This window comes from Babylonia areolata, chromosome 28 (assembly GCF_041734735.1).
Source record: "Babylonia areolata isolate BAREFJ2019XMU chromosome 28, ASM4173473v1, whole genome shotgun sequence".
Taxonomy (NCBI): Eukaryota; Metazoa; Mollusca; class Gastropoda; order Neogastropoda; family Buccinidae; genus Babylonia; species Babylonia areolata.
In genome coordinates, this window is record NC_134903.1 from 25327239 (window position 1) to 25349779 (window position 22541).

A 22541-nucleotide genomic window follows, 5' to 3' on the forward strand; every position below is an offset into this window, starting at 1 on the left:
GTACATGGTAACACAGGGCACAGTACATGGTAACACAGCACACAGGGCACCGTACATGGTAACATAGCACACAGGGCACAGTACATGGTAACAGCACACAGGGCACCGTACATGGTAATATAGCACACAGGGCACCGAACATGGTAACAGCACACAGGGCACAGTACATGGTAACATAGCACACAGGGCACCGTACATGGTAACATAGCACAGAGGGTACCGTACATGGTAACACAGCACACACATGGTAACATAGCACAGAGGGTACCGTACATGGTAACATAGCACAGAGGGTACCGTACATGGTAACACAGAACACACATGGTAACATAGCACACAGGGCACTGTATGGAAACAAGGCAAAGTAACACACTCCCCACACATGACCCACAACCAGACAAAGTCACACATGACCCACAACCAGACAAAGTCACACATGACCCACAACCAGACAAAGTCACACATGACTCACAACCAAACAAAGTCACACATGACCCACAACCAGACAAAGTCACACATGACTCACAACCAGATAAAGTCACACATAACCCATAACCAGTCAAAGTCAGACATGACCCACACATAACCCACAACCAGGCAAAGCCACACATGACCCACAACCAAAGTCACACATGACCCACACATGACCCACAACTAGGCAAAGTCACACATGACCCACAACTAGGCAAAGTCACACATGACCCACAACCAGGCAAAGACACACATGACCCACAACTAGGCAAAGTCACACATGACCCACACATGACCCACAACTAGGCAAAGTCACACATGACCCACACATGACCCACAACTAGGCAAAGTCACACATGACCCACAACTAGGCAAAGTCACACATGACCCACACATGACCCACAGCCAGACAGTCACACATGACCCACAAACAAAGTCACACATGACCCACAACCAGTCACACACATGACCCACAGCCAGGTAAAGCCACACACTCCCCAGAAATGACCCACAACGAAGCAAAGCCACATACTCCCCAGAAATGACCCACAACTAAGCAAAGCCACACGTTCCACACACCAAAGACACATGCGACAAAAGCAGACAACAACCAGCCGCCGTGGCGAAGTGGTTAGCATCACATACTGACAACTGGGAGGACGCAGGTTAAAGCCTTACTGGAGGAATTTTCTCCTTTTTTTTTCAGCCCATGGCCAGCCCTTACCCAAAGTTCAGTGTGTCAAGACTCAAATGGGAAGACTGGGGCCACAAAATCACGGGTCTTCCACTTCACAGATACCTCCTTAGAAGAGTTGCTCGAATTCCCTGACCAAAACTGCAGGCATCTGGATCTTTCAGACTGGTTGACACCAGGGTATATCAGATGATAAAGTAGTCCCAAACCTAAATAGATCCCCACAGCAACATCTTATCATCCCATTCATCAGTCATCATCACTGAAATACAGGCAGAGGGGGAGGGATGTTGGGGGGGGAGGAGTCCCAAATTCTGAGTGTGGAGTGATTGCCTAGAGGTAACGCATCCGCCTAGGAAGTGAGAGAATCTGAGCGCGCTGGTTCGAATCACGGCTCAGTCGCCAGTATTTTCTCCCCCTCCACTAGACCTTGAGTGGTGGTTTGGACAGCTATTCATTCAGATCGAGACAATAAATCAAGGTCCCATGTGTAGCATGCACTTAGTGCACATAAAAGAACCCACGGCAACAAAAGGGTTGTCCCTGGCAAAATTCTGTAGAAAAATCCACTTCAATAGGAAAAACAAATAACACTGCACGTAGGAAAAAGTACAAACAAAAAAAAAGTGGGTGGCGCTCTCAGTATAGCAACGCGCTCTCCATGGGGAAAGCAGCCCCAGTTTCACACCAAGAAATCTGTTGTGACAAAAAAGAGAAATACAGTATAAAAAAAACAGAGCAAAATCGACTCACGAGAGCAAAGGTGAGCACCTCCGTGTAGCCACAAGCAGCTACCTCGGGTCGCAGCAAGTCCGATAGCTTGTTCAGAGAGAACTGGAAACACACAATACAATGCAATGCAACACAACACAATATGATGCGATGAAATGCAATGCAATGCAATACACTATAAAATGCTACAATACACTACATCTCTGCTCCTCCAACTGGAAATTAGCAATGTGTCCACAGTCTCAACCCACAGCCGAACCCAACCCACTCAAAACATGACAAAGGTTGATCACACACGCACGAACACACACACACACACACATGTGGAGTGATGGCCTAGAGGTAACGCGTCCGCCTAGGAAGCGAGAGAATCTGAGCGCGCTGGTTCGAATCACGGCTCAGCCGCTGATATTTTCTCCCCCTCCACTAGACCTTGAGTGGTGGTCTGGACGCTAGTCATTCGGATGAGATGATAAACCGAGGTCCTGTGTGCAGCACGCACTTAGCGCACGTAAAAGAACCCACGGCAACAAAAGGGTTGTTCCTGGCAAAATTCTGTAGAAAAATCCAGGTCAATAGGAAAAACAAATAAAACTGCACGCAAGAAAAATACAAAAAAATGGGTGGCGCTGTAGTACAGCGATGCGCTCTCCCTGGGGAGAGCAGCCCGAATTTCACACAGAGAAATCTGTTGTGATAAAAAGAAATACAAAATACACACACACAAACATGCACAGATACAAACAAAAAGACACACACACACCTCACACTCTCACACACACTCCATAACTTCAAGTTAATCAAGTGACACTGGTGCAGTAAGAAATGGCCACAAGAATATCGTCACAGTCAGTTCTCACACAGCACACACACTGCCACCCACCTGTTCAGCAATGGTGTTGCAGCTTGGAATGGTCATGGGAATGTTGTCGTAGCCAAAAGCGATGGCCGCATCCTCCATTATGTCACAGGCATGCATAATATGTTCGCTTCGTTAAGGAACCACCACTGATTTCTTTTTAAGTTTTTCTGGTTTGTTTTTGCGGGTTCAGGGGGAGGAGGTAACTGTGTCTGTATCTGCGTTTATGTGTGAGCATACAGGCGTGCATGTACGTGTGCATGTGCGAGTGTGTGTGTGTGTGTGTGTGTGCAAGCTCAGAAAGTTCCTTCTCAAAAATCTGTGCTTCAAAACTGCCATGTACCATTATCACGACAAATCATCATACATACTACTGCACCATTATCATGACTAATCATTATACATACTCTGTTTCCCCCAAACCACCACCGTACAACTCCCACACCCTTCCTTTCTTACCTCTTTCTTTATTTATCTTTAAATGATAACATCCCAATGTGAAAAAAAAAAACCCACCAATGTCAGCAATCACCGCTAAGTTTGATAAGACGTTAAACAACGTTCCTACTCCAAACACAACCACCACAACAGACCAACACCCTCCTTCCCTCCAGACCGGACAGACACCACCATGCATACAAACACTAATGACTGAACCACACACACCTTTCGACCACTCCCCCCAACACACACACACAACAGACGTCCCAGGATATCAGCCCTGGTGGGTGGGACCTCCACTTTGAGTGCCTTCCCATCATGCACCACCTCCGAGGCCAGACACATGCGGGTCAGTCGGGCGGCCATGGCCTCGGCCGTCATGACGACGCCGATCTGTCTGTTGATGCGATCCACCTGGATCTCCTCACTTCTGTAGGCCAGCTCCTGTCACAGGAAACCAATGATGAGCGCCCAATGGTAGCCATCAGTAGGCTCTACCCAGGTAGGCAGCCTGTTGTGCAAAATGACCCCGTGTCCGACGGGCGGCAACAGCTGAATGGTTAAAGCGTTGGACTTTCAATCTGAGGGTCCCGGGTTCGAATCTCGGTGACGGCGCCTGGTGGGTGAAGAGTGGATATTTTTCCAATCTCTCAGGTCAACATATGTGCAGACCTGCTAGTGCCTGAACCCCCTTCGTGTGTATATGCAAGCAAAAGATCAAATACGCACGTTAAAGATCCTGTAATCCATGTCATCCTTCCGTGGGTTATGGAAACAAGCACATACCCAGCATGCACACCCCCGAAAACGGAGTATGTTGCCTACATGGCGAGGTAAAAACGGTCATACGCGTAAAAGCCCACTGGTGTATATACGAGTGACAGCCCACAAACGCAGAAGAAGACCCTGTGTCTGTAAAGCATTTAGAGCTTGGTCTCCGACTGAGGATAGGCACTATTTAAGTATCCATATCAGTCAATGACTTTGTGTTGGTAAAGTGCTTTAAGCTTTGTCTCCAACCGTGATAGGCACTATATAAGTATCCATATCATTCATCAATCAAACATATTGATATTTATCATATGTAATCAATACTCGCATAGCACCCTATCTTGAAAACTAGCTCTGGTTGCTTTACATAACACATGGTATTATACACAACACATTATATCAAAGTTGCATTATATATACACACCAAAATATATACAAACAACATGAAAATACAGGGAAACAAATGTATGTAACAACAAAATAACCCTTCGTTATTCTAATATGATTTTGCAAAGTTGTACAAAGAAAACAAAATAAAAGGAAAAGAAGAGAAAGTAGCAGTACATCGGCACATGGATATAACACTAAAGGGTGCGTCACATGTAACAGTACGTTGGCACCTGGAAACAGTACTTAAGGGTATGTTACATGTAACAGTACATCAGCTACTGAAAATAGTACTTACAAGGTACATCTCAATCAATGTAACAGTATGTCAGCACTTGGAAATAGTACTTACAGGGTGCATCACATGTAACAGTACATCAGCACTTGAAATAGTACTTACAGGGTATGTCACATGTAACAGTACATCAGCACCTGGAAATAGTACTTACACGGTACATCACATAACAGTACATCAGCACCCAGAAATAGTACTTACAGGGTACATCACTTTAGAACCATCTGGGTTGATCACTTCCGCACCCTCAACCCTGGAACAAAATGTCACAGTCATTTGTCAATGTTTTCTCGTTATAAACTTGCTGCGTGCAAGAGTGTAGGTCTGTCTCTGTCTGTTGCTGCTTGTCTGTGTGCGTGTCTGTGTGCGTTATCTGTGTGTGTGTGTGTGTGTGTGTGTGTGTGTGTGTGTGTGACAGTGAGGCAGAAGTGGTAGGATTCATGATAACACTCACTCAATAATAAAACACATATATCCAAAAGTACTGCATGTGTTTCATAACACTTGACACATTCCAAAATTATCATAACCACAACAGTTTTGAAACAATGCCATACAATATAAACAAAAATTCACACAAGTAATAAATCAATAAAAAGAATTATATGAATAAATAAAATAAAATAAAAACATCCACACACATCATAGACACACACACCCAAACATACACAAGCACAAACCACCACACACATGGACACATACTTGCACACCCACACACACACACGCCTGCACACACACAAACACACCAATGTGTACACACACACACACACATCCCCTCCTGCCCCCACCCCTCCACCGCCCCCACCCACACACAAACCTACATGAAGGGGGTGGTACAGTATTCACTGAACATGGTCACCAGAACGTCACACACACACACACACACACACACACATCCACACACACACACACACGTCCCCCCCACACCTACACACACAAATCCACTTGAAAGGGGTGGCACGGTATTCACTGAACATGGTCACCAAAACATCACACACACACACACACACATCCACACACACACACACACACGTCCCCCCCCACACCTACACACACAAATCCACTTGAAAGGGGTGGCACAGTATTCACTGAACACGGCGACCAGAACGTCACACCCCCACACCTCCCCCCCCGCCCCCCCCTGCACCCCTGCCCCCCCACCCCCACACACACACGCACACACATACTCACGTGAAGGGGGTGGCACAGTATTCACTGAACATGGTGACCAGGACGTCCAAAACAATCTTGGCTTTGTTAAGGTCTGTGGCTGTGCACTCGATGAAGATGTTACGAGTGTTCATCGAGATTTTGCTGTGGTCACCTGCAATCACATCGCCCGTCATGATAATGATGATAATATTAAAAAAGATGAACAAGATACAATAATGATAATCATAATAATAATAAGAAGAGTATGAAGAAGAACTTTAGTAGAAATAGTAGTTGTAGTATAAATAGTCATATTAACAGCAACAAAAAACAACAACAATAATAACATATCGTATATGACAATTATATGATATACCCTTGCAGAGTTTATCATGTGATATGACAGAGGCAGACTGAGAGACAGACTGGCAGGCAGACTGACAGACAGACAGGCCAGCAGACAAACAGATGGGCTGGCAGACAGACCAGCCAACTGACAGACCGGCTTACACAAAGACAAACCAGCTGACGCAAAGACACACCAGCTGACACAAAGACACACCGGCAAACAGACACACAGGCTGATACAAAGACACACCGGTTGACAAAGACACACTGGCTGACACAAAGACACACCGGCTGACACAAAGACACACTGGCTGACACAAAGACACACCGGTTGACAAAGACACACTGGCTGACACAAAGACACACCGGCTGACACAAAGACACACTGGCTGACACAAAGACACACCGGTTGACAAAGACACACCAGCAAACAGACACACCGGCTGACACAAAGACACACCAGCTGACACAAAGACACACCGGTTGACAAAGACACACCAGCAAACAGACAGACCGGCTGACACAAAGACACACCAGCTGACACAAAGACACACCGGCTGACTCAAAGATAGACCGTCTGACACAAAGACACACCAGCAAACAGACAGACCAGCTGACACAAAGACACACCGGCTGACTCAAAGATAGACCGTCTGACACAAAGACACACCAGCAAACAGACAGACCGGCTGACACAAAGACAGATCGGCAGTTTCAGTTTCAGTTTCACTTTCTCAAGGAGGCGTCACTGCGTTCGGACAAATCCATACACGCTACACCACATCTGTTGAGCAGATGCCTGACCAGCAGCATAACCCAACGCGCTTAGTCAGGCCTTGAGTGCATGCTTACATATTTGTGTACCTATGAAAGTGGATATCATTTTACGTAATTTCGCCAGAGGACAACACTCTCGTTGCCATGGGTTCTTTTTCAGTGCGCCAAGTGCGTGCTGCACACGGGACCTCGGTTTATCGTCTCATCCGAAAGACTAGACGCTCAGTTTGATTTTCCAGTCAAACTTAGGAGAAAGGGCGAGAGCGGGATTCGAACCCACACCCTCACGGACTCTCTGTATTGGCAGCTGAGCGTCTTAACCATTCTGCCACCTTCCTCCACGGAAGACACAAAGACAGACCAGCCAAAAGACAGACCAGCCAACAGACAGACCGGCTGACACAAAGACACACTGGCTGACACAAAGACTGGCCAATAGACAGACAAGAGTCAGGAGAAGAGCGACAGGGGGAGTCAAGAGAAGAGTGTCAGGGGGAGTCAAAAGAAGAGTGACAGGGGGAGCCAAGAGAAGAGAGAGCGACAAGGGGAGTCAAGAGAAGAGTGACAGGGGGAGTCAAGGGAAGAGCGACAGGGGGAGTCAAGAGAAGAGCGACAGGGGGAGTCAAGGGAAGAGCGACAGGGGGAGTCAAGAGAAGAGTGACAGGGGGAGTCAAGGGAAGAGTGACAGGGGGAGTCAAGAGAAGAGTGACAGGGGGAGTCAAGGGAAGAGTGACAGGGGGAGTCAAGAGTGACAGGGGGAGTCAAGAGTGACAGGGGGTGTCAAGAGTGACAGGGGGAGTCAAAAGAAGAGTGACAGGGGGAGGGAGTCAAGAGAAGAGTGACAGGGGGAGTCAAGAGAAGAGCGACAGGGGGAGTCAAGGGAAGAGCGACAGGGGGAGTCAAGAGAAGAGTGACAGGGGGAGTCAAGAGAAGAGCGACAGGGGGAGCCAAGAGAAGAGAGAGCGACAAGGGGAGTCAAAAGAAGAGCGACAGGGGGAGTCAAGGGAAGAGCGACAGGGGGAGTCAAAAGAAGAGCGACAGGGGGAGTCAAGAGAAGAGTGACAGGGGGAGTCAAGGGAAGAGTGACAGGGGGAGTCAAAAGAAGAGCGACAGGGGGAGCCAAGAGAAGAGAGAGCGACAAGGGGAGTCAAAAGAAGAGCGACAGGGGGAGTCAATAGAAGAGTGACAGGGGGAGTCAAAAGAAGAGCGACAGGGGGAGCCAAGAGAAGAGAGAGCGACAGGGGGAGTCAATAGAAGAGTGACAGGGGGAGTCAAGGGAAGAGCGACAGGGGGAGTCAAAAGAAGAGCGACAGGGGGAGTCAAGAGAAGAGTGACAGGGGGAGTCAAGGGAAGAGCGACAGGGGGAGTCAAAAGAAGAGCGACAGGGGGAGTCAAGAGAAGAGTGACAGGGGGAGTCAAGGGAAGAGTGACAGGGGGAGTCAAAAGAAGAGTGACAGGGGGAGTCAAGAGAAGAGTGACAGGGGGAGTCAAGAGAAGAGTGACAGGGGGAGTCAAGAGTGACAGGGGGAGTCAAGAGAAGAGTGACAGGGGGAGTCAAGAGAAAAGTGACAGGGGGAGTCAAGAGTGACAGGGGGAGTCAAGAGAAGAGTGACAGGGGGAGTCAAGAGTGACAGGGGGAGTCAAGAGAAGAGTGACAGGGGGAGTCAAAAGAAGAGTGACAGGGGGTGTCAAGAGAAGAGTGACAGGGGGTGTCAAGAGAAGAGCGACAGGGGGAGTCAAAAGAAGAGTGACAGGGGGAGCCAAGAGTGACAGGGGGAGTCAAAAGAAGAGTGACAGGGGGAGCCAAGAGAAGAGCGACAGGACAGGGGGAGTCAAAAGAAGAGCGACAGGACAGGGGGAGTCAAAAGAAGAGCGACAGGGGGAGTCAAGAGAAGAGCGACAGGACAGGGGGAGTCAAAAGAAGAGCGACAGGACAGGGGGAGTCAAAAGAAGAGCGACAGGGGGAGTCAAAAGAAGAGCGACAGGACAGGGGGAGTCAAAAGAAGAGCGACAGGGGGAGTCAAAAGAAGAGCGACAGGACAGGGGGAGTCAAGAGAAGAGCGACAGAGTCAAGGGAAGAGCAGCAACAGAGTTCTCTTTCTCACCGTTGATGATGGGGGGCATAGAGAGCACCACGCCCTTGGAGTCGGAGATGACGGGGTAGACAGGCTTGTCCCTGATGATGGGCAGGTACTGCTTCAGGTGACTCTCCCCCTGGGGACAGGGACAACACAGTGTCACCTCACCATAGATGCCAACCCCTGTCAATTGTTTGCAGGAACAATCAGGAAATTTGGTAGGAACATTCTGAATTTGGCAGGAACACTAGGACTCTGAGCCACATCAGCAAACGTACATTTTATCTACAAGGCATACAAATACTTGGGCCTACCTGCAACACGGTGTAATTGCTACGATTAAGCTGATTGGTCCACTCAATGCTGTTTCAATGTAAACATGCACACGATTAGCTGAGCATCATCAGGTGAGACCAAAGTTAGTAGTGACTGCCCTGGCCGCATGATCGATAGATCTAGAGCATCTGGGTAACGTTCCAACAGAGAAGCATGTGATCATGCCGTCTAGTTGAAAATGAACTAACCGGAACAATTTTGACGGCGTAATGCCGGAAGAAACTGCAATCGAGTGTAACAAAATATAACGAAATCATAACAGTTGGTATCTCTGAGTAAGTTCTTTTACATTTGCTAGCTACACACTTCAGTCCACAGCACCACTCACAGAGTACAGCTCCATCAGCTCCACGGCCGTGTATTCCTTCGTCTGACTCAGCGGCTTGAAGCGGATGTCTGCCGGAGGCTTGGCATCGTAGGTGAAAGGTCCCTGAATGGTGTCAAGGTCGTGGGTGCCGATGGCGACCAAGGAACGTTTCCTGACCGGACAGACGAAACAAAAAAACACACGATGCCCTAACCTGCCAGACACCAATACCGAGATTGAACTCAAAGCCTTTGATTAAAAATCTTTATGCCCTGACCACTCTATTCATTCTATACACATAGATTAGGCTTCCATTAAAGAAGATTTTGGGTACTTTAAACAAATGCTTAGATATCAATATCTGCATCCAGTGAACTATGATGCCATATTCTTTTCCATTCAAACTACATTCATGGTATCAGGTATGTGCACAAATCTGTTTTACATGCTAAAAAAAAAAAAGAAAAAAGAATAATACTAAAAAGAACCGTCTTCTGGCCACCAACATGCAATCTTTTTTTTATCCATTTTCTCTGTCTATAAGTGTATTTGTTGTACTTCCAAAATGTGTAGATCTGAACTCACCGACACAGGTTCTGATGAAGTTTATCCTGAAGATCGATGAAACTGGTGTAACTTTCCTGAAAGCACACACACACACACACATACACACGCGCACACACACACACACACACACAAACACACAAAATCTGAAATTAAATTCCTGCAATCATGTTTGGATTACTGACTGTGGGTTTCCAGCCCATCACCGACTCCTTAGTGGAGTGATGGCCTGGAGGTAACGTGTCTGCCCAGGAAGCAAGAGAATCTGGGTTCAAATCAAACCGGCAGTCACCAGTATTTTCTTCCCCTCCACTTGACCTCGAGTGGTGGTCTGGACACTAGTCATTTGGATGAGATGATAAACTGAGGTCCCGTGTGCAGCATGCAATTAGCGCATGTAAAAGAACCCACAGCAACAAAAGGGTTGTCCCTGGCAAAAATCTGTAGAAAAATCCACTTGGATAGGAAAACAAATGAAATTGCAGGCAGGAAAAAATACCAAGAAATGGGTGGCACATTCAGTGTAGCCTTGTGCTCTCCCTGGGGAGAGCAGCCCCAACTTCACACAGAGAAATCTGTTGTGACAAAAAGAGTAATTACCGATACAAATACAAAATACAAATACTGCAACCCAGAGTTGCATTGGACTAAAATGGGAAGATTGGGACCACACAGTCAAGGGTCATCCATTTCAAAAATGCATCTCTGAGAGCGTTCTGTTCCCCTTCAGATTTCTTGACCAACACTGCAGGTGTCTGTATCTTCTGGGCCTGGTTGTCATGGGGATACACTGTGAAAAATACAGCCTTGTCAAGTAGTCCAAAACTTCACAATGCAGCATCTTCATCACCCCCATCATCATTATCGAAAAACAGAAAACAAAACGGCCCAAATTCTGGAGCCAAAATAAGAAAATAATATAAAAAAATTTTCAACTCACAGCCAGTGAACTGACATTCTTCTTGTACGATGCTCTCTTCATGTTCAGTGTACGTCAGAGAAAGACAAAGACAGAGAAGAAGAGGCAGTGAGAGAACCATTCCCTTGTGTGTGTGTGTGTGTGTGTGTGGGTGTGTGTGTGTGTGTGTATGCTTCTCCTTCTAGATTTGTGGGCTGCAGTTCCCACATTCACTTGTATGTATGGAAGAGTTTTTACTTGTATGTATGAAAGAACTTTTATGTGTATGACCGTTTTTTCCCTTGAAGACAGCCATGCTCCAATTTTAGGTGCGTGATTGCTGGGTACGTTCATGTTTCCATATCCCACTGAATACTGACATGGATTACATGATAAGTAATGTGCATAATCTGACCTTCTAGAAGCATATTCATACGAAAAGGGGGTTCAAGCACAAAACAGGTCTGCACATCAGTGGAGGTTGGAAAAATCCCCACCTGTAACCCACCAGGTGCTACAAATGGGGATTTTAATCCAGGACCCTCAGATCGAAAGTCTAAAGCTTTAGCCACTCTGCTGTTGGATCCGTCAAAACAGCTGTTGTACAGATCCCACTTTACTTTCTGCTGGCTGTTGTCCTCCTCACCCGATTCTTTTTTCTGTTCTCTCCTCATCCTCCTCCTCCTCCTATCCTCATCCTCCTCCAATCCTCCTCCTCCTCCTATCCTCCTCCTCCTCCTATCCTCCTCCTATCCTCCTCCTCCTCTTCCTCATATCCTCCTCCTCCTCTCCTCCTCATCCTCTTCCTCCTCATATCCTCCTCCTCCTATCCTCCTCCTCCTATCCTCCTCCTCTTCCTCCTCCTCATATCCTCCTCGTCCTCTTCCTCCTCCTATCCTCCTCCTCCTATCCTCCCCCTCCTCCTCCTCATATCCTCCTCGTCCTCTTCCTCCTCCTATCCTCCTCCTCCTACTCCTCCTATCCTCCTCATCCTCCTCCTATCCTCCCCCTCCTCCTCCTCATATCCTCCTCGTCCTCTTCCTCCTCCTATCCTCCTCATCCTCCTCCTATCCTCCTCCTCCTATCCTCCTCCGCGTATCCTCCTCCTCTTCCTCCTCCTCATATCCTCCTCCTCCTCTTCCTCATATCCTCCTCCTATCCTCCTCCTCCTCTCCTCATATCCTCCTCCTCCTCTCCTCCTCCTCCTCCTCCTATCCTCCTCCTCCTCATCTCCTCCTCCTCATATCCTCCTCCTCCTCCTCCTATCCTCCTCCTCCTCATATCCTCCTCCTCCTCCTATCTTCCTCCTCCTCCTATCCTCCTTCTCCTCCTCCTTCTTCGTTCATGGGCTGCAAGTCCCATGTTCACTCAGATGTACGTGAGTGAGCTTTTACGTGTATGACCGTTTTAACCTCGCCCTAAAAGCAGCCATACTCTGTTTTGGGGGATGTTCTATTCTTTCAAGAAAGCAAACAAATCACATTTATAGACATTCTGACATCACACACTAATCGTACAATATATGATCTAGGTATTACGTTTATCAAACACCCTCCTTGTTCTCCTCCTCACCTGAGTCAGAGTGATGTCACGTAGCACTGCCGCCACGGCGAAGGGTCGAACCTCCGCTGTCTGGGACACACACACCACACACACCTGTCACATGGCTGTGTTCCTTCTTCATATTAGCATGTCGCTCCATTCATCTTTTAGATTCGTTTTGTAGATAATCATGTACAGTCAGTCCATAAATTTTTTAAAAAATTTAAATTCAAATTATAGCTTTTGACACATCTGTCACAAGCTTACATTTTTTTCATTTGTATTTATTTACACTCTGACAGGACTCTGTATCACATTTTCAGTTTATCCATAACCATGGTGTACTTTGACATTGTTCCAAATAAAAAATACTGCCCAATCACGTAAAAAAAAAAAAACAGAAAAAAAAAGACAGAAAGGAAAGACAGAAAAGAAGAAGAAAAGCAAAAACAACTGACTGCGGGTTTGATGAAGAGCTGCTGAACACTCTGTCCACTGGGGGGCTTCGTCAGTGTGTAGTGAGGCACTTTGATCCTGAAACATCACATCATCAGTCAGTGTGTAGTGAGGCACTTTGATCCTGAAACATCATGTCATCAGTCAGTGTGTAGTGAGGCACTCTGATCCTGAAACATCATGTCATCAGTGTGTAGTGAGGCACTTTGATCCTGAAACATCACGTCATCAGTGTGTAGTGAGGCACTTTGATCCTGAAACATCATGTCATCTGTCAGTGTGTAGTGAGGCACTTTGATCCTGAAACATCACGTCATCAGTGTGTAGTGAGGCACTTTGATCCTGAAACATCACGTCATCAGTCAATGTGTAGTGAGGCACTTTGATCCTGAAACATCATGTCATCAGTCAGTGTGTAGTGAGGCACTTTGATCCTGAAACATCACGTCATCAGTGTGTAGTGAGGCACTTTGATCCTGAAACATCATGTCATCGGTCAGTGTGTAGTGAGGCACTTTGATCCTGAAACATTACGTCATCAGTCAGTGTGTAGTGAGGCACTTTGATCCTGAAACATTACGTCATCAGTCAGTGTGTAGTGAGGCACTTTGATCCTGAAAGATCACGTCATCAGTCAGTGTGTAGTGAGGCACTTTGATCCTGAAACATCATGTCATCTGTCAGTGTGTAGTAAGGCACTTTGATCCTGAAACATCATGTCATCAGTGTGTAGTAAGGCACTTTGATCCTGAAACATTACGTCATCAGTCAGTGTGTAGTGAGGCACTTTGATCCTGAAACATTACGTCATCAGTCAATGTGTAGTGAGGCACTTTGATCCTGAAACATCACATCATCAGTCAGTGTGTAGTGAGGCACTTTGATCCTGAAACATCATGTCATCAGCGTGTAGTGAGGCACTTTGATCCTGAAACATCACATCATCAGTCAGTGTGTAGTGAGGCACTTTGATCCTGAAACATTACGTCATCAGTCAGTGTGTAGTGAGGCACTTTGATCCTGAAACATTACGTCATCAGTCAGTGTGTAGTGAGGCACTTTGATCCTGAAACATCATGTCATCAGTCAGTGTGTAGTGAGGCACTTTGATCCTGAAACATCACGTCATCAGTCAGTGTGTAGTGAGGCACTTTGATCCTGAAACATTACGTCATCAGTCAGTGTGTAGTGAGGCACTTTGATCCTGAAACATTACGTCATCAGTCAGTGTGTAGTGAGGCACTTTGATCCTGAAACATCATGTCATCTGTCAGTGTGTAGTGAGGCACTTTGATCCTGAAACATCACGTCATCAGTCAGTGTGTAGTGAGGCACTTTGATCCTGAAACATCATGTCATCAGTCAGTGTGTAGTGAGGCACTTTGATCCTGAAACATCACGTCATCAGTCAGTGTGTAGTGAGGCACTTTGATCCTGAAACATCATGTCATCAGTCAGTGTGTAGTGAGGCATTTTGATCCTGAAACATCACGTCATCAGTCAGTGTGTAGTGAGGCACTTTGATCCTGAAACATCATGTCATCTGTCAGTGTGTAGTGAGGCACTTTGATCCTGAAACATCACATCATCAGTCAGCAAACAAACTAAGATATATAAATAGTTAGATAGATAGTCAGACAGACAGTCTGACGGATGGACAGATGGATGGATGGATAAATGGGTGGATAGATAGCTAGACAGACAGAGAAATAAAGAGAGAGAGAGACAGACAGACAGATGGACAGACAGACAGACGGACAGAAAATAGATGGATGGATGGACAATAGACAGATAGACCGACACACAGACATAGACAGAAAGACAAACAGATAGAGAAGAGACAGACTGATTTTTATTTTTCAAAGATTGGTCAGTGGTAGTGAGGCCCCTCCAACTTGACAAAATAAGTCAATAATCAGAACACAAATCAGTCAATAAATAAATAACAAAGTGCGTTTTTTTACGCTTGACCTATTTGAAGCCCTACACATGAAGTGATGAACACACACACACACACACACACACACACACACACACACACACGCACGCAAACAACTTTGCACTTGATTTCTTTCTGCACCCAATCAAACGCTGAACTCACTTTTCCTTGAAGACCAGCAACCCTCGCACCAAGCCTTCCAGACACAGCAAGTCATACCTGTAACACACACACACACACACACACACACATGCACACAAACACACACACACACACACGCACACGCACACAAACACACACACACACACACATATGCACACACTGCTCATGTAGTCACTGCAACCTCCAAAGATAATAAGACATACACATGCACATACTCGCACAGATGCACATATGTACACACATATACACACTTGTGACCAAAAAAACAAAAACGGAAATCTGTAAATAAGAGGTACTGGGAAAAGGAGAGTTAAGGGATAGGTAAAGGAGTGGTAAGGGAAGAGGTAAGGTAAGGGAGCAGTAAGGTCATGGTAAAGAAGAGTTAAGGGAGTGGTAAGGGAAGAGGTAAGGGAGAGGTAAGGTAAGGGAGCAGTAAGGTCATGGTAAAGAAGAGTTCAGGGACAGGTAAGGGAAGAGGTAAGGGAGAGGTAAGGTAAGGGAGCAGTAAGGTCATGGTAAAGAAGAGTTCAGGGACAGGTAAGGGAAGAGGTAAGGGAGAGGTAAGGTAAGGGAGCAGTAAGGTCATGGTAAAGAAGAGTTCAGGGATAGGTAAGGGAGAGGTAAGGGCAAGGTAAGGTAAGGGAGCAGTAAGGTCATGGTAAAGAAGAGTTAAGGGAGTGGTAAGGGAGGGGTAAGAGAAAGGTCAGGTAAGGGAGCAGTAATGTCATGGTAAAGAAGAGTTAAAGGATATGTAAGGGAGTGGTAAGGGAGAGGTAAGGTCATGGTAAAGAAGAGTTAAGAGATAGGTAAGGGAGTGGAAAGGGAAAGGTAAGGGAAAGGTAAGGGAGAGGTAAGGGAGTGGTAAGGGAGCAGTAAGGTCATGGTAAAGAAAGTTAAGAGATAGGTAAGGGAGTGGTAAGAGAGAGGTAAGGGAGAGGTAAGGGAGCAGTAAGGTCATGGTAAAGAAGAGTTAAGAGATAGGTAAAGGAGTGGTAAGAGAGAGGTAAGGGAGAGGTAAGGGAGCAGTAAGATCATGGTAAAGAAGAGTTAAGGGATAGGTAAAGGAGAGGTAAGGGAGGGGTAAGGGAAAGGTAAGGTAAGGGAGCAGTAAGGTCATGGTAAAGAAGAGTTAAGGGATAGGTAAAGTCACGGTAAAGAAGAGCTAAGGGCAAGGTAAGGTTGTGGTAAGGAAGAGGTAAGGGTGAAGGAGGGTAAGGGAGAGGTAAAAGAGAGGAGAGAGAGAGGTAGTAAGGAAAGGGGAGAGGTAAAGAAGAGTTACCTGTTGGCAGGAATGTCAATCTTATACTCCACCACCTCTGAGGCACCGACAGCCTTGGCCACCCCCTGCTCCTTCATTATCTCCTCCTTCTCTGATGTCTGTCATCACACACACACACACACACACACACACACACACACACACACACAGAGGATCACAAAATACATATATAGATCTATATAACTGATACACGCAATGGAAATGTAGCTGTTTTCCTACTAGGAATACATCAAATATAAAGTTGTAAGTATTTATAATTTATAGCATTACCCCAATTTGGGGGCCAACTCTCTATCAGTGAGCTCCTACCTGCATGTATACTATTCTTTTTTTCTTTTCTTTTTTTAATTACAAATGTTTCTCTTTTCTAATTTTCTTTCTTTTTTTTCATCTGTTAATTCATTTACTTATCTATTTATTCATTTTTGAAGGTATTCTATATATATATATATAGCTGTGGACCCGAGTGGTTCAAAGGGGACAGTACAAAAGAACTAACTGAATGATTGACTGAAATAAAGATTAGAAAAGAATCCCTGCGCAGGCCATGAACATACAGAGGCCAGTCACAAAAGGGTTTTTCTATTGTTTTATTTCTACAATAGTTATTTAGAAGCTGAAGAGGAAAACAAAACAGTGCAGGCGATATGGCGATGACACCAGCCATTGTGGGAACACACACACAACACACACTGCTTGCGACACAGCAAGAGAGAGAGAGAGAGAGAGAGCAGCTCTGGCCAGATGACTGGCCAGGTGAAAAGTGACCAGATGATCACCCACTCCATCAATTTATGCAAGTTAAGCGAACTGCAAAGAGGCCCGTGAAGCAAAACATCCCTAATCAAGCTAAATCTGATAAGAATTGTGTTTCTTACAAGGTGTTCAGTCATAGATTTCTAAATGATTCCTGAACCGATTTATGTCGGATAGTTCGCAAAAGAAAGAGCTCAACACCTACTTTCTAATGAGTATAAAAAAAAAGTGTTGATTATTTACAATAAATTTCTAATCTTAATTTAAGTCACCTGAACAGGGTCAGTTTTAGCAAGCTCATCATGGAAATTTTCAAACTGCGTTAAATCAGTTTAACATTGACAAACACAACTGGAATAGATTTAAAGATGGAACTGCGACAATTCTGCCAGTATTTTATACTTGCAGTTTGCTGATCTGACGAAAGAGATATTAATTAGATACGGTGAAGCACAAACACAAGTTTCCGCTCACCCAATGACGTACAGCGAACTAGTTGTGGGTGGTTGTGTGGCGAGAAGGACAAAATGATGTAAGCTTAGCATCAGTTGAAATCTTTACACTGACGAACGATTAAACTGAAATCAAGTATGCTAATAACTGATGTGTGTGTGTGTAAGCACAATATAATATTACAGCAAATGATACAGACTTGATTTAATTGATGAGTAGAGAATGGGCTTAGAATGGGCTTTGCATTCAAACCGGGAATGGCGTCACACATTCAGCGCAAGCTGTTGAAGACCAGCATGTTAGTAGCAAAAAGAGAGTCTGCTATAAAACTCATGCGTGAAGCAGTATTTTAAAGCCTGAGCTGAGCACTCGGCTACATATATATATATATAAATATATATAAATATATATATATATATATATACATATACATACACACACATGAGCAATGCCAACATCACACGTTTCTTGCTTTCTCTCTCCATCCCCCCCCTACCCCCCCCCCCCCCCCCCTCGTCCCACAACTGCCCACTCCTCCCCTGTCTCTTTACAATGATTATTGATAGAGTATTTTGCTACACTCAGCTTCATACCTAGGGGCCTTGGCCTGTAAAGAATACACCATTCATTCAATACATTCACCCATTCGTTCATTAATGCATTTATTCATTCATTCAGTCTCTCGACTTGTACCACAGTACTCACCACTTCATCCAGCTCCAGACCAAACTCAAAGCACAATTCATCAAACTCTTCGTCCGCTGGAAAAAAAAAAAAACAGAAAAAGTGAAAGATTAATCAGATCCGTCATATTCTTCATTTTCAACTTTTTTTTAAACAGTCCATTGAAGTGTTCAGTTCATGGTGTAATTTAAATTTGTTAAAAGCCGAAAAGAAACAAAATAAAAGACTATGTCAGCATATGTGTTAATTCTTCCTTCATAGATGCTCACTTGTGACAAATTAAAAAAACGTTTAGATCCACAAGAAGGCTTTTGTTGTGTCTATAACCATTTATTAGCCCACCATAATCTTTTCTTTTTTTCCTTTTTTTTAACAGCATAGATACTAAGAAAGCCATACTATTTTTGAGGATGTGCATGCTAAGTATGTTTGTGTTTCCATAACTCTCCAAACACTGGCATGGTTAACGGGGTCTTTTCTAACATAAGTATTTGATGTTCTACATGTGTACAGAATATGAATTCAGTCTACACATAAGTTGACCTTGGAGATCAGAAGAAAAAAAAACTCATCTCTACCCCACCAGATGCACCCAGGATTCGAATCCAGGACTCTTCAGATCAGAAGTCCAGCACTCTAAACACTCAGCTGTCATACCCATCACTTCAATAAACAGATATTAAGTGCCATGCTGGGGACAGAATCAGTGACAGCTGACACTGAAATGTTTAATTCATTATAAAGGTAAGTCATTCAGTCATGCATAGTGACCTGATGCAGTTATTTCATAGACATTTCTGGTGGAAGTACTGAGGGGTTTCTGATTCACTGACCTATTTTAGTTATTTCGTTGGGTCTTTTTTTTCGTCTTTTGTTGTTGTTGTGTTGTGTGTGTATGTCTGACATTTCAAGTTGTAGTACTTGCGGTGGTAGTGTGGGGAGTTCTGATTCATATGAGCAAAGACAGCTGCCCATAAGGTAATTGTTGCTTTGAGTTTTAGTTATAGCCCAGTCGACAATGCAAGGTCATATCAGGACAAATTTAGGCACAAGTACAGCTACCTGGAAGATCAGTGTGATATCCCCAGTGAAAGAGGAGCCAGGAAATGGCTAGCAGGGAGGAGGAAGGAAAAGGATTTCCATGGGTAAAAGCAAAGCACTGTTTAAACTTTGTCTTTCATCAAATTATCATATAATCATGATTAATTTATATACGCAAGACTAATGTTTTTGTCAGCGCATGTACACACACACATACAAGAGATCCACAGCTAAAAATTATCTTTTATAAATAAGAGGATCGGTGCTGTTTGATACAGACTGGCCACTACCTGAGTGGCATATGTTTGTGTGTGCATACACTAACAAGAAAATGTCCAAACATGTGAGCACACACACACACGTGTTTAATTTCCATTCTTTAATTTAATGTCTTTCCACTCTAGTCTAAGTGATATCTGATGTGCCATATGTGTGTGTGTGTGTGTGTGTGTGTGTGTGTGTGTGTGTGTGTGTGTGTGTGTGTGTGTTTGAGGTTGAGGTTGGCGATTAATGGGAGTATATTACTATATAGTATATATACTGAAAACAGATAAACGAGAACACTTAAAATAAATCATCAGCCTATAATCAATAAAATAAAAATACTTGAAAAATAAAGATAAAAAAAAAGTGTAACAGCGATTTTTAATAAAGATAACTCGTTGGACATTGCTTCTTTTGTGTTATTATGTTTGAATAGCACACAAATGTTTACACACACACACACACACACACACACACAGACACCGCGTGACATGTGTGTCACACGCATGTTCACACACACACACACACACACACACACACACAAAGAGAGAGAGAGGGGGGGGGGGGAAGGGACAAAATCATGTATCGTTCTTTTCTGCACAACGTGCATGAACCGGCTGGAAGCACCACCATCAACTCACTGTATGTTCTTCCCAGACGTCGGAACAACTCGTCCCTCTTAACTGCAACTGTCGGCATCTTGACAGCAGAGAATCGACAATACCTTTTCTGCTGCTCTAGAGCACTTTTCCAGTAAGAAAAGTATAGTTTTAGCGAACTTTACAGCTGCGCGTGGTACGGTCGCTGATGAAACAGCCAGAAAACGGAAGGTTGTGTTTTGTGCTCTCTTTGCGATGAAGACCTTTCTATTTTGGAAGTGGCTTCCCTTAGACTAGGCTATTCCCTTCAACTTCATCCATGTTCCTTGTCGTCTGCTAATGTCGTTTGGGGGCATTAGCGAACACTGCGCCACCACTCTCCTCCACCAGAATATATATATATATATATATATATATATATATATATATATATATATATATATATATATATATATATTATCCCCAGTTGTAGTTACTGGGTCTCATATTCATGATGTTTGTTATTACCGTGTCTCAAAGTCATATTTTTTCAATCTCATAATCATGATGTTGCCCTTCATGGATCTAATTTCCATGGTTGTCTTTAATTTTTTGGCTCTAATAAACATGATGTTTGTCTTTACTGGGGCTCATGTTCACATTGTTTCTACTGGGTCTCATATTCTTTTCCTTCTGTATTTTAGCCAATATTCATGATGTTAGTCTACATTGTGTGTGTGTGTGTGAGGAGAGTATTCATGTATATGAGTGTATTGTGTGTGTGTGTGTGTGTGTGTGTGTGCACGCACCTGCATGTCTGTTTATGTACGTTTGTGCGTGCCTATGTGTGTGTATGTGTTGAGGGTAGCTGTTAGGAACACATGTATGTTAAAATGTATGTATGCATTGTGTGTGTGTGTGTGTGTGTGTTTAGTCACATTTTGGTGTGTGTATGTAGCATTGATGTAATGTGTAATATTAACAAAAGTGTTTTTGTAAAGCACCTAGAGCAGATTTCTGGATAGTGTGATATATAAGTATCCATTATTATCATTATCATTATTATCATTATTACAGTGTGTGTGTGTGTGTGTGTGTGTGTGTGTGTGAGGAGAGCTCTGAGCATGTGGGACAGCATGTGTGTGTATTTGTGTGTCGTGGGAGCTGTGATATGTAGGAATGTGTGTGTCTGTGTGTGTGTGTGTTGGGGATGAGTGTGTGTGTGCATGCCTATGTTGTGAGTATTGTGGGAGCTACGGAATATAAGAATGTCTGTGTGTGTGTGTGCCCTGGATGCTGTGATCATGGGAACGTGTGTGTGTGCATGCATGTGTTTGCGCGGGGAGGGGGGGGCATGGGGGGAATAGGGGGGGAGTACGATGGGGAATGTAGATGTGTGTTTGTGTGTGTGTGTGTGTGTGTGTGTGTCTGTGTGTAATATGTGTATGAATGTGTGTGTGTGTGTTTGTTAACATTTATTTGTTTGTTTCTTCATTAATATCATCAGTATTATTTGTATTGCTTTTCTTTTTCTTTTTTTTCTTGTTTATTTATTAACATCATCAGTATTGTTCTTTGTATTATTATTCCTTTTTTTCTATATTTCATTTTATTTTATTTTCTGTTTCTTTCTCTTTTTTTTTATCCATTTACTTTACATTTCATATCTCCTTTTACTTATTTTATATCATCTTATTTTCCCTCAAGGCCCAAGTGCATTGGGTTACACCACTGATCAGGCATCTGATTAGCAGCTTCGGTATCAGTAGCTCAAGGAGGCGTCACTGCGTTCGGACAAATCCATATACGCTACACCACATCTGCCAAGCAGATGCCTGACCAGCAGCGTAACCCAACGCGCTTAGTCAGGCCTTGAGGGCAACCCGTATTCTACGTGCCCCCGGGAGACGGTTGCAGCGCCATTTGGGACCGCTGCTCACAGAAATGATTAGCAGATGTGGTGTAGCGTATTATATGGATTTTGTCCAAACGCAGTGACACCTCCTTGAGAAACTGAACTGAACTGAACTGAACATAGACTGGACTGGACTGGACTGGACTAGACTGGACTGGACTTAACTGGACTGGAGTGGACTGGACTGGACTGGACTGAACTGGGCTGAACTGAACTGGACTAGACTGAACTGGACTAGACTAGACTAGACTTAACTGGACTGGACTTAACTGGACTGGACTGAACTGAACTGGACTAAACTGGACTGAACTGGGCTGGACTGAACTGGGCTGGACTGGACTGGACTGGACTAGACTGAACTG

At 44.6% G+C, this 22541-nt stretch overlaps 1 protein-coding gene across 2 annotated transcripts in view; it reads right to left on the bottom strand.

The window, feature by feature from the left end:
- The window catches only part of LOC143301878 (phenylalanine--tRNA ligase beta subunit-like), a 29114-nt gene extending 8609 nt beyond the window's left edge, over nucleotides 1-20505 (bottom strand). For both annotated transcript variants that reach the window (XR_013057859.1, XM_076616298.1), the window contains exons 1-14: nucleotides 20328-20505; nucleotides 18403-18458; nucleotides 16489-16586; nucleotides 15210-15266; nucleotides 13111-13186; nucleotides 12683-12742; nucleotides 10234-10289; nucleotides 9670-9820; nucleotides 9033-9141; nucleotides 5842-5974; nucleotides 4852-4903; nucleotides 3469-3641; nucleotides 2781-2877; nucleotides 1919-1999 (exon numbers count right to left, since the gene is read on the bottom strand). Coding sequence is in view for 1 of the 2 variants with exons in the window: in XM_076616298.1 (XP_076472413.1) it covers nucleotides 1919-1999; nucleotides 2781-2877; nucleotides 3469-3641; nucleotides 4852-4903; nucleotides 5842-5974; nucleotides 9033-9141; nucleotides 9670-9820; nucleotides 10234-10289; nucleotides 12683-12742; nucleotides 13111-13186; nucleotides 15210-15266; nucleotides 16489-16586; nucleotides 18403-18458; nucleotides 20328-20385 (1257 nt within the window). In the remaining variant the exon portion in view is untranslated. The remainder of the gene's footprint in view (nucleotides 1-1918; nucleotides 2000-2780; nucleotides 2878-3468; nucleotides 3642-4851; nucleotides 4904-5841; nucleotides 5975-9032; nucleotides 9142-9669; nucleotides 9821-10233; nucleotides 10290-12682; nucleotides 12743-13110; nucleotides 13187-15209; nucleotides 15267-16488; nucleotides 16587-18402; nucleotides 18459-20327) is intronic.
- Nucleotides 20506-22541: the final 2036 nt, after the last annotated feature.